The sequence below is a fragment of the Diorhabda carinulata genome, chromosome X (assembly GCF_026250575.1).
Source record: "Diorhabda carinulata isolate Delta chromosome X, icDioCari1.1, whole genome shotgun sequence".
Classification (NCBI taxonomy): Eukaryota; Metazoa; Arthropoda; class Insecta; order Coleoptera; family Chrysomelidae; genus Diorhabda; species Diorhabda carinulata.
This window is the reverse complement of record NC_079472.1, coordinates 13928427-13940805: the sequence shown is the minus strand read 5'-3', so window position 1 is coordinate 13940805 and position 12379 is coordinate 13928427. Positions and strand designations below refer to the sequence as shown.

Sequence of the window (12379 nt, the reverse complement as noted above, 5' to 3'; positions counted from 1 at the left end):
TATAAATTTGAGGTTTAAAACTTTTTGATACCGTTAGCTACTAGAATATAGAGCCCGATTATTATTTCATAATATAATTTGCCTTATATACCATTCAATGCGTTTATATTTTTTGATGTGAAGAAATATATATATATATATATATATATATATATATATATATATATATATATATATATATATATATAGGAAAATAAATTGAGCGCGAGCTAATTTCATAGAGTTAGAGTTCATATTAAGTGCAACATGTAAGTGGAATTGAAATTAACTCGCTTTTTATTAATGTTTTATGCATAGAGCTCATTTTGAAGATCTAATTAGAATAAATTGAAGAATGAAAGAGGGTGTGTACCTTTAATATTAACTCAATGACTAAGTTACAAAATCCAATTTTTTGTTTTAATGTAACATACCTGTAAATTTATTTCAATGCATTGAATTAGTTCAATGATTTAACGCTCCTTAGGGGTTTGACAAATGACACCGGTGTAGATTCTAAACAGAGTTTCTAAATTTGACATAACATATAACCAAATAACTTAAATTTGAATTGAAAAATTTTGAAAGTAAAATATATATTCATATGTTACATTGCTTTGGATGATTTTCGTAACTTGAAAATATGATACATGAATGTCTTTTCAATTTATGGAATAATGCAGATGGTGAAAATGTGTCTGAAACATATAATGTAATAGTTTAATCGTTAATTACCATGAATTACATTTATGCTTTTTAGTGGACGCATCTGTTTGAATTGCAAGATTTCTTACACCCAGGAGAACAAAAACTCTTACAAACGATTGTTGAAATCGCTACAGATTATCATAAAATAAATAATTTTATTAAAAGAAAATTAAACCAAACTGCTAATTTTGAAGGTAAATAACTTGATATTCTCGATTTTATGTAATATACAATTTTATTTTAGCAAATTCTGCACAGTTGAATGAGAAATCAACTCAATGCGGTTTTTATCTAACTGCTTTTTGTGCTGGAGTTCATAAAACTCTCGATGGTTATAGAAAAAATATCGTTGCATTAGAACAGATGTTTTTGGATAACCCTCAGCTTTCTTTGACATTTATTCTTAGCAATGTTGAGAAATACAGAACTTTATTCCAAGCATTAATGTCGATGATCCACATTATACAAAATGATAATGTACATGGTTGTTTGTTGATAGGAAGACTACATAAATATGTCAGTTGTGGTGTCGATCAAGTTGCTGCAGCTGCTGACGAGTAAGTTCTTATTTAGCTGAAGAATAAAATAATATTAAAAATAGAGTATGTAATATAAATGTGAAAAAAGGAAAGGAACCCCCTACAGGAGCTGCTAGGCCTTAATGTTGGTAGGCTTCAACACAATCCCCTTTGCACAATATTTTTGTTAACATTAGAACGAAATTCGTGTTTGGTTAAACACCACAGTTGTGCCTAATGAGTTAGAGATGTTTATTAACATATTGACTGCCAAGGAAATTTTCACAATTTTATTTAATTGTGTTGAGAATCATTAAAATACGAAATCACTGGAAAGTATAGAAAATGAAGGTCTTTTAAAAAATGTATTATTTCTTAGTTGAATTATACAAAAAAATCTTGTCAGGGAGTGTGAAATATGAGTTATTTTGTAGTTGGCAGTTAATAATCAAAATAAAAGATGTGTTGTTAGTACAAATGTGAGATTAAAACTGAATTTTATGTGGCTTCCCTTTGGAACATCTGCTAAATTTCTAGAAATGCTGATTCTAGGAAATCAACTGTGGGATATGTGGCATCAACATCTTATAGGAACCTATGTTGGGTAACTACATAGTTCAAAAATGATTTAAATTTTATTGGCCGTTATAGGCCACATTAAATTTCTAACACCACTTTAATTATGGACACAGTATTGGACAAAAGTAAAAACTCAGTAGCTCCAAGCAGCTTGCTTTTTTATTTTTCTATTACTATTTTGGATTTGTGTCTAAATATAAATTGTAACACTAATTTATAATTATTTCGATTATTTTCAGAATTATCAAATCAATGAACTCAGTTTTCTATAGACATTTATGTAATTGGATCATATATGGTGATTTGGTGGATACATTTGAAGAATTTTTTATAAGGGATGGTAAAAGTCCAGATGAAAATTTTTTATACCCGGAACAAATGGTAGAATTGTCGTTAGAAAGTTCTGCTAGTCTTAATATACAGGCAAGAAATACTTTTTCCCAAATTATTTTGTTAAGACTTCTTTCCCAATTGCTTTTTCTTTTTAACTGGTTCGCTGGGAGACAAATATATCTCAATATGGGATACAATTAAATCAATGGTATCCTTTATAAATTTATCGATAGCATTATTCTGAGTGGAAACTTCAAAATCAATTTTTTGGTATATTCTAAGTTGAGTAAATGAGAATTAGTTGTTTTTTGTATATGAATTGGATGATCTCCAACAACAATATCTTTGATGGTCTAGTGAAATGGAATTTCTGAGCTTCTGAAATCGGAACCGAAACATCCAAAAAAGCAATATTTTTAAAATTCATTTCAAAATTATCCATGCTTCTATAGTATTTGTCATAAATACCAATCAAAAATTATGAAGCACTAAAATTTCATGACAAGGAATTTTTTGGTGGCATATTTTTATTTTCATCTTGTTAAAGTCATTAAAATGTTTTTTTCCTCATTAATCCATTTTTTATGATGGATAGAAAGTGGAACACAGCTCCAACAAGATTATAATTAATAAAAGGGTTACAGATATCAAATAAAAAGGAAAATACTTTTTTTGTACAACTTATATTATAAAAGATTGCAAACCTATGTAATCAAAATAATAATTTTGAGTACATTTTTAGATGTTTTAACATTATAGTACTTTACAGCAAGATATGTGCCATGAGGACATGGCTCTTCAAGTTTTTTGAAAAAAATATTTAACTGACTCATAAGTTTCAAGTTTTAAGGATAATTATATTATCATATTTCATTGATACAAAGAATATTAAGGAAACAGAAGCTCTCCATTGTTTATTTTTCACTTTAAGCCTGTTAAACTAAAATATCCATAAGGATACACACATTCTAGTGGAAGTATTGAACGTAGCAAAAGTCTCTCCGCTACAGTACTACTTCTCATTCCAATTCATCCATTCCAATTCATCCAGGATTTATCAATAGGATTATAATTTTAAAAATTTGTTCTGTTTAGAAACGAAGAATTCGGAGACCACCTGTAGTAAGAAAATTCTTTATAAATTGGGATATGGTTCCTATATTTATAAGCGAAGATATGGCTGAAAGTATCTTATTTATGGGGCGCATAGTGTGGATAATTAGAAACGATCCGAGAAAGAGTGGAGACGAAAATTATCAAATAAAAAATATATGGGGAGGTCAAGATATTGAATATTATAATAAAGTGCAGATGTTGGAAAATCAATTATTTAATAATACCGAATTTCAAAAAACTATGGAAGAATGTAGAGTGAAATTAACTAAGGTGAATATTTAAATTTGATATTTATAAGTGAATGGAATAATTATTTTTTATTATGGAATTGTTCAAATTATTCGCCCTTTTTTCCATACCTCTCTGAAAATCCTTGGTACCTTTTTCTCCCATATATTTTGTTTCACTCCTTTTTATTCGTAATCCAACAGGCACCACCATACAGCACCGTTAGTTTTATCACCGTCTTGTAAATTTCTAAAAATTCTTGAATTTTAAAGTGTTTTTTGCTATTTTATGATTTGTAAATGTAATTTAATTTTTTATTGTATCGATGACTTTTTGATCTGTTATCTAAATATTGAAATATTTGTCCTATGTTAACAGTATCACGATACATAATATTGATTCTTTGATTTTGTTTTAGATTCCAGACTACAGAGTATTTTGATAATTGTTTCAAAATTCCAATTTAGAAAATATATAAAATTTTTTTATATATTTCAAAAATTATAAAAATTCTTTTTTGTTCTTTTACGTAACCTGTTCCAAAAATTCTTGAATTTTCTGATTGAATGTTTTTTGCTATTCCATTATTTGTTAATGTTTTACTTTTTCTTGTATTGATGACTTTTTGATCTGTACTTTAAATATTGAGATGTTTGTCCTATGTAAATACCTAAAATTAAAATATTTAATCTCAATAGATCTCAATTTGAATGAAACTACTCAAGATATTAATTTTTTAGTACCTCTGGTCTATAATGTTAGACGAGGGAAATTTGGTGGAACATTTACATTTAATAAGAGATTACTACGCCTTAGGAAGAGGAGAATTGTTTCAACAATTTATAAGGGTTGCAGAAGATCATCTAAAAGATACTACATCAGATTTGGTGGTACAAAATCTGAATTTCATATTTCTAGAAACCGCTCGAAAAATTTATGGGGATAACGATAAGACATACCTCAAATTTGAATTAACATCTAATTCAGATATTACTCGTGAGTATATCAGTAGCTAGCAGTATATATGGAATCAGTCTCACCGAATAAAAGTCATAACGATTAATGTTTCTTCAGGTACAAATCCATGGTCTAGATTACAAATGAATTTCGAAATTGATTGGCCCCTTCATATCGTATTTCACCCCAAAGTTATGGAATTATATAACAAGTTATTTTGTTTTTTATTGAGATTGCGTAAGACTCAAATCGATTTACACAAATTATGGGCCGAACAAGTTTCCAGGAAAAAAAGGATGTAAGTAAATAGCTAAAGCACTTCTCCACGAAATTAGCTATTGTTATAGTTTGTTCAAATTATTTTTTTTATTACAATAACTAATTTATGATATAATCAAAAGTTTATTATGGCTATTTGTTTTCAGTATTTAATTCCATCTACTGTGAATTTAATCCAAGTTTTTGAAGGATTACTACATCATTCCAGGTTTTCCCTGATCTACCCTTTGGTAACCTTCCAAATGTTTTTCTAGTAGTTTATACAATTTGTATTTTTGTCCCTTCTTTCCCCCAACCGATACTTTATTTCAACTATTATATTTTCTTTTTGTCTTTTTTAAAAGAACCCAAATGTGACTTCTACATGTTGAAATTAAAAAAAAATGAAATTGGATCAGCTGTTGTGCCCTATGAAGAACAATTCATGGGTTTGAGTACATATTATGGTCACCTACTTCATGTGGGAAGCGAAAAAGCAAAACAGATATCTGACTCTTCGATTTGTTCTCCTAAAATCCTTTCAATAATCTCTTCTAGAACACCCAATGATTATTCTTAGAAGAGTTGGTTAGGTTAGGTCTTAGTCTCTTAGTACCTTGGAAAACCTTCTGAAGACGGTTTCGGTGAGTCGAATGTTATAGTCCTCACATAACTGATTTTTTCCTATACTTCTTTCTATATATCTGACTCCATGATTTGTACTCCCTAAATCCTTTCTATAATATCCTCTAGAACACCCTGAAGAGGAACGTAGTTGAAGTATACGTGGATTGGAGTTTCCTTTTCTTTCGCATAATATATATTGATACCTTTTGCATGATTTTAATCGTTTTGAGGTGCTTTGCCTTAAATCAGATGAGTTGGATCAGAATGTCTCCTAGTACCTTGGATAACCCTCTGAAGATGGTTTTGGTGTGTCGTATGTTATGGTTTTCAGTCATCTCTTCTTTACAACTTATGAACCCATTGGGTGAGAGAATTGAGGAGACAAGTAGTGTACTAGTAACAACACCAAAGTGTCCACGAGCTTGACATAGTTATCCATCGACAATTTTTCAATTCCACTTTTTTTTAGTGACAGAAGAGTTTGGACCTTGAGGCAAAATTTAATGTTTTTGGTAAATAATCTCCAGTATTATCTCCAAGTAGACGTTATAGAAGCACAGTTCTCGTTTTTACTGAAAGCCGTAGAAAATGCTAATGGTTTCGAAGATATAATCAAAGTACACCACGAATTCATTTCTAATTTATTAGCTAAAACTTTTGTTTCAACTCCTGATGAGGTTAGTACATAAAATTCGACTTCTACTTACTTTATTTTTACACCAAACTATTCACCAATTTATTATTACACTTATTATGATAATTTATTTAAACACACCTTTTACTTGTTTATCCCAATGTGTTAGGGATGATGTCAGATTATTTACTGACTACTAAGGCCACTAGAGACTCGTTTATATACATTTTAATCATATGTAGAATGTTCGAAATCTATATTTTGTCGTGAACAAAAAGAAATTAAATCTGCTAGAACACCACAACATATTGTAAATAAGTTATAAAAACAATTTGAATAAATTGTTACAGTATATAAAAAATATAATGGGGATTATACCCGTCGCACCCGCCAAATTTTAAATTCTGTTAATGTAATAGAACAGGTTTGTTTTTGTCTGTATATAGTTTTAAGTTTGAATTTTCTGCTGTTCACGATTATTTTAATAAAAATCACTAATTACATTTTCAGGAACACACATGTAAAAACAAACGTAGTCTTTATCAAGTGCCTGCAATCCAATGTGAAGTTCCTAGTAAGGTGAGTAATTATTTTCGTGGGCCGCTGTTTTATTGGTACTAATTTTGTAATAGAAGAACTACCAAAACTGTTTTACTGTGCAACTGTTACCTGTAACACTATGATTTCCATTGCTCCAAGTCGAACAGTAAATTCTCTAGAAGTTTATGGGAAACTTTATAAAAATAATAAACAAACGGCAGGATCGGACTGGCTTGGAATTTCTCATCTTCAATCAGAAATTAGACCAAATTCTGGGTCTAAAAATGGTATCAAAATCAGGTTCGAAGTCTAAATCATGTTTAGAAATAGATCAAGATTACGTTCTTAACGTCTAGATTCAAATCAAGGAGCAGTTCTGGTTTTTACACTATTAGATGGCGTGCAACTGCATACCTGTTACACTATGGTAACAGCAGGACCGGATTGGCTTGTTTGTTTCTTATCTTCGATCCAATCCACTGGGAGCTATATGACGATAATGAAAATTGATTTTATTTTGGTACTTATGCCAGATTGTACCATTATAAAGACCAAATTTAGTTCGAAACTTCAAAAATATTTTCTACATACAGTATTCATTGAAATAAATCTAAAATGATTTATTCAAGTAAATATCTTTTTTGGCCAGTCTTCACTAAGATTTTCTTATTTTAATTGTTATTAATCATTGAGAATTTAGAAATGATTTTAATAATATTATTGTTTACAGGTATACAGCATTATCATAAAATTATTAGAATTGTGCGATCGTTTTTGTTTGGTCGCCAGTATTTGGGATTCGGAATTATCCGATATAGAATTGGAGGAATTAGAAATTTTCCAAGGTCAAAGCGATGTCGTCGTAGAATCAATGTTGTTTATACTACATAGGCTACGTGAAAAAGCCAGCGGTGAACATTTATTACAATTATTGTCACAATTAGATTTTAACAGATATTTTAGCAAACATAAAACGGATACTAATTCGAGTGTTATTTAAATAGTTTATAAAAATGTTAAGTTGATAAATAAATGAATTTTGAACCATTTTCGTATATCAATTTGGAAAAAATTTATCTTTAAACAAAAATCTACCAAAGGAAAAAAATTATTATTCAATTTGACAAATGTTTTTTTAACTATACTGGACTCAGAGGTGAAAAACAAACTTTTTTGTCAAAATTCATAATTTTGAATAAAAAAACCCCTTTAACCGTATTTTATTTACAAATTTTGTATAACTTTTTTTGTTTTGACAAATCTCTATTTTATAATAAAACTTTTGACCAAAATTCGTCCAAATCGAAGGAAGTCGAATTGACCCAAAACAGAACTAAATTCTTACCATATGCCCCAAAAAAATTTTTAGAAAAATGAAATGTCGTTTTTCGAAATTTGTTAGTTTATTTTGAATATTTTCAATTTCAAATATTATACCATCTCTGTAATTGTACCTCAGTGAAGTGTTTTAAACCTAAACCCAGCAGAACCAGAAATGATATAAAAATCTTTAAAAAAAAAATATTGTAAATAATCTTGAACAACCCCCATCGGTTTTTACTACACAATGTAGCTGTAAATGGAGCTACTTGACTCCCCCATTGGCTTACAGAGGTGGTTTTGTTAATGTTATTAATCTTGAGGAAATCAGGTAAAGGTAAGACCAATTAAAAAGCAATTTCCTTTATATAACTAATTACTTCAATATAATCAGTATTCCCAAAATGTTTATTTGATAGGATTTCTTAATAGACCTTTACATCTGTTTTCACCGCCACACTTTTTTTTTCTAAATATTATTGTAGCCACTAATCGATTACTATTATTACAGTCTACCGGGTTTATGTGCTCACCAAAAAAGTTTTCCAACCAAACTTTAAGTTGCAAAGTACGAAAGAATCAGAGTTATTGTCTCATATATTATACTACACAAAGATACTGATCCTACTATAGTTTAGATACTTCGATTCACTCTTTTGACTGAGGAACTAGTTTAATTGGCTCCGGTTAAACTAAAAACAACTTTTTTAAAAGTTTGATCCTAGATTCGAATTTAACTACACTGGAACCCTCTGCAGAATAAACTCTCAACAACTTCCTGGTATTGGTGATGGATTTGGCATAACCTTATTAAAATGACACTTTATAGGAATATCTAATCATTGGGTTTTAAATGATTGTATACAGGATGTAATAAAATTTTTAACCTAAAAATTGTATAATTTTTTAAATATATTTTATAAATAATAACCAATAACTACATTCACCGATTAGTATCTTTTCTTCATTAACTTCATAAACAGAACCATATCTGAAAAAATAAGAAACTCTCAATTTTTTCGACATACCGGGTTTTTTTAGTTTAAAATGTGAGTCAACTTATAATTTCCAATTTCTTGAAAAGGACTTTTATTATTAATTTTGTTTTATAAGCAGTCAAAACTTTATAATTAGCTAATTGGTTGACTTGTGAGCTGTTAAGCTCCTTTTGAAGTTATAGGAACTCTTCAACCATTTTTCAGGTCAGCGGACCAGTTTCTTTTGAGTATTCTATCTGGTTGGGATTCTAATAGTGGATTGTGTTGCAGTTCTAGACTGTTGCAGTGTTTGTCTGGTTTAAAACATATCAATATAATACGTAGAATTTTGGTTTGTTTTTTTGTATAAAACTTGTATTTGTTTTACTGGCACATTCCCATAGGCGGATACCATACACCTAAACTGGTTCTATAAACAAGGAGTTTATTTTCCAGTGCCAGTTTTGATTTTGTTCTCAGTAATCAGTACAAGTCTTTTGTTCTTAAAACAATTTGTTTTCACTTCTTAAGGATATATACATTCCACGTGAGTCTTGATGCATTCCTAAATATTTCTCTACTCTCTTTTCAATGTAAATGGCACTTGGACAGTTTTCGATTTTCCACTTATTTAGAAGAACACTTCCTTGAAGAACACATGATTTTATTGGGAAGATGTTGGAAATGCTTTCATTGAATCTTATTCTAAATTCTTTATCGCCTTAAGTAGGATGTTAACAATTTCAAATATATCTGTATCTTTTATAAAAGTTTTTCGTGTTGATGTGTAATCAAAAAACAGACTCCACAATTTTTCCAACCAATGATGACAAAAAGTAAATAGTTTTTCATCTTGGTTTAATAATTTCAGTGTTTTTTCATTGACTTCACCTATTGGTATATGTAAATGGAATTCTAAGCAATTCCACTATGAATCCTTTAATGTTTTTTTCTTCCTATAACCCAGTTTATAGATTTTAAGAAAATTTTAATGATCTAATCAAATAAACTAACATCCAACATTCAAACCTCACTTTTATTAGATACTAAATTGAAAAAAATTGCTGGGCCACAATTAAAGGAATTTTGATACAACCCAGATAGGAGATGTTTTAATTTTGTTTGTATGTCCAATTTGACCAATATTATTGAATTAAAAAATGAGTCTTGTATTGCTTGTTAAATAAAAAGAAACTTACTTATGAATACTATAACAACCGCAGCCAACATAATCCACATCCAACATTTCCAGGCTCTTTTGGAATGTTCAGCTAATTTGGAAGATTCAACAGAAAGTTTACCGAAATTGTTTTCTGTTATTTCTGTTGATTTTGACACCACCTGCAAATTATAAGTTTATATACTGCATCATAGTAAAAATTTTTTTATCTTTCTTCCGCAACAGTAAATATTCAATATGAATATCACCATTGGCTCCAGAACTTACAAATTAACTGGAGAAATATGGAAAATTGGGATAAAAAAGATGACCAGTTGAAAATCATCATAATTATGATACTAATAATATAATGTGATGAACAATATGAAAACTTAAAGGCCACTGACCATTAATACTGAAGCTAGAAGCTAAAGTAGCAGACTAGTATTTGCACAAACACCACTCAACTATAGCTAGAGGCAGCTCTACTAGTCATATAACTAGTTTTAATATTTGACACCATTAAGGTCTCAAAAATTTCAATTCAAACTTGCTATAGATCAACACAAACATTTATTAAATCATGATAGAGTTTAAAATTTGTATAAGAGAAAAAATTTTGTATGGGGAAAATCACATTTTGGTTGATTAAATTAATTTTTTCCTAATAATGCCCATAACTTTTTTCATTTTGACACATAAGAATTAAATGCAAAAAATTCGAGCTCACTACATGCTTCCGGTGAGGAGATATCTCTGCTACAAACAGACAGACAAAACACTAGTAATAGTAACAGACTTTAGATCAAAAATTCAAAAGTTTTTAACAGGTTGCTTCCGGCTGGAAGTTTTGGTGTTAATTTAACTTGTTTCATTAAGCTGAATCTAACAACACCTCATTCCTATACATTGGACATTGCCAGTAAAACATAGTTTTACATAAATTATTAGAGAGTTGATGAAAAATCTGAATAAAACTTTAAAAACTTAAAGTCCTTACAGCTCTAATTTTGGATATATCAGTACAAAACTATTGAATTTTCATTATAACTTATCATATTTTCAATTATTTATTACCTCAGTATCTTTTTTAATAATCCTGTTAGCAATTTCCGATTGTTCTTTTAAGGTCATGGTTAAATGCAGCATATCTTCCGTTATCTTTGTTTGTATGTTCTCATTGTGCTCTATTACCTTATCAAAGTCCCCAGAATTACTAATTTCTGGCTTATCAACTATACGTTGTCTTAAACCTACAATACTTAATACTATCAAAATTCTGAATATTTAAAATACATTTATGTTTCACCTAATAAGTCTTTTCTCATACTTTCTGGATCGTTTTCATCCTCATATTTATTTTTAGTTATCCCTAAGGCTGTTTTGATATAATTAATTCTTCTATTGTAAGCTTGTATACTTTCGCTAGATCTTAAATTAATAAATTCAAATTTGTTATTATAAATTACCCCACAACTTACTCAGTTATTTTTTTTAATTCTTGTAACATATCTTCTAACGTTTCTACATATTTTTCAATTCTATCAACTTCCTTTTTCGTTTTACACATTAATTCACATTTTGCTAATAACCTCCTTAAGTTCACTTCTTGTCTAGATAATCCCATATCTAATGAAGATCTAACAAAAAATTCAGACAACTACAACACAATTTTTTTAATTGATTGTTATTTTCTTTAAACCACCACTTATCTGTACGTCTCCATATGCACTTATAAAAACTAGATGTGTTGTATTCGTATAGGTTAATTAACAGCTTCCCATTATAACTAATAGAGATGTGGAAAAGTAGTTATCCAGTAGTCGTTACTTATTACCTTGTTCAAAATATGTATTATTTCAAGACGTCAGAATCAGCCGCCATATTGACTTGGGGGACAAACATTGTCTTCTTTACATTAAAATTATCATTAATAGTTGTGTTTTATTTTTATTTTTTTATCCAAGACATTCATATAACAAAAAGTATTTGAAGCAGTCAATTCTCTATACATAAATGAATGATGAATCTTTGTTTGTCCACACGACAATATGGCCGACGTTTCAAGTCACGTTACTCGAAATGATCTATAACCCTTATTTATATACAACGCTACATAGCGTTAGATATACTTAAAGGTAATACCTTGATAGCGAGTACGTTATAAAATGTATATATGTATATTTCACTATAGTATTTATTTTTTTATCATTTTAATAAATTGGAATTGGAAATAAAACACCAATGTAACTATAATTTTAATGTTAATAAAGCAGTATTTATCCCCAAAGACAATATGGCGGCAGATTGTGACGTCATCCCAAAATGACCTATACATAAAATACATACTCCTATTATATTTACATTATTAAAACAAATACAAATTAAAATATGAAAGTGAGATAATGTATATTGTATTCCAACTTTGCATAATAATGTCAAGTCG

The 12379-nt window shown here is 29.1% G+C and overlaps 2 protein-coding genes across 2 annotated transcripts; one reads left to right on the top strand and one right to left on the bottom strand.

The window, feature by feature from the left end:
• Positions 1-475: 475 nt before the first annotated feature.
• LOC130901628 (gamma-tubulin complex component 4) lies at positions 476-7525 on the top strand. The gene is made up of 10 exons (XM_057813124.1): positions 476-691; positions 740-881; positions 932-1244; positions 2024-2207; positions 3213-3503; positions 4202-4457; positions 4536-4716; positions 5773-5980; positions 6448-6516; positions 7208-7525. The coding sequence occupies exons 1-10, from the start codon at positions 623-625 to the stop codon at positions 7475-7477; spliced, it is 1983 nt and encodes a 660-aa protein (XP_057669107.1). The 5' UTR covers positions 476-622; the 3' UTR covers positions 7478-7525.
• A 630-nt stretch (positions 7526-8155) lies between these two features.
• Positions 8156-11687, bottom strand: LOC130901627 (vesicle transport protein USE1). The gene is made up of 6 exons (XM_057813123.1): positions 11652-11687; positions 11415-11593; positions 11243-11364; positions 11011-11186; positions 9974-10115; positions 8156-8788 (listed from the first exon to the last, which is right to left on the bottom strand). Exons 2-6 carry the CDS (start codon positions 11558-11560, stop codon positions 8748-8750), a joined length of 627 nt encoding a protein of 208 aa, XP_057669106.1. The 5' UTR covers positions 11561-11593; positions 11652-11687; the 3' UTR covers positions 8156-8747.
• Between the last annotated feature and the right edge of the window lie 692 nt (positions 11688-12379).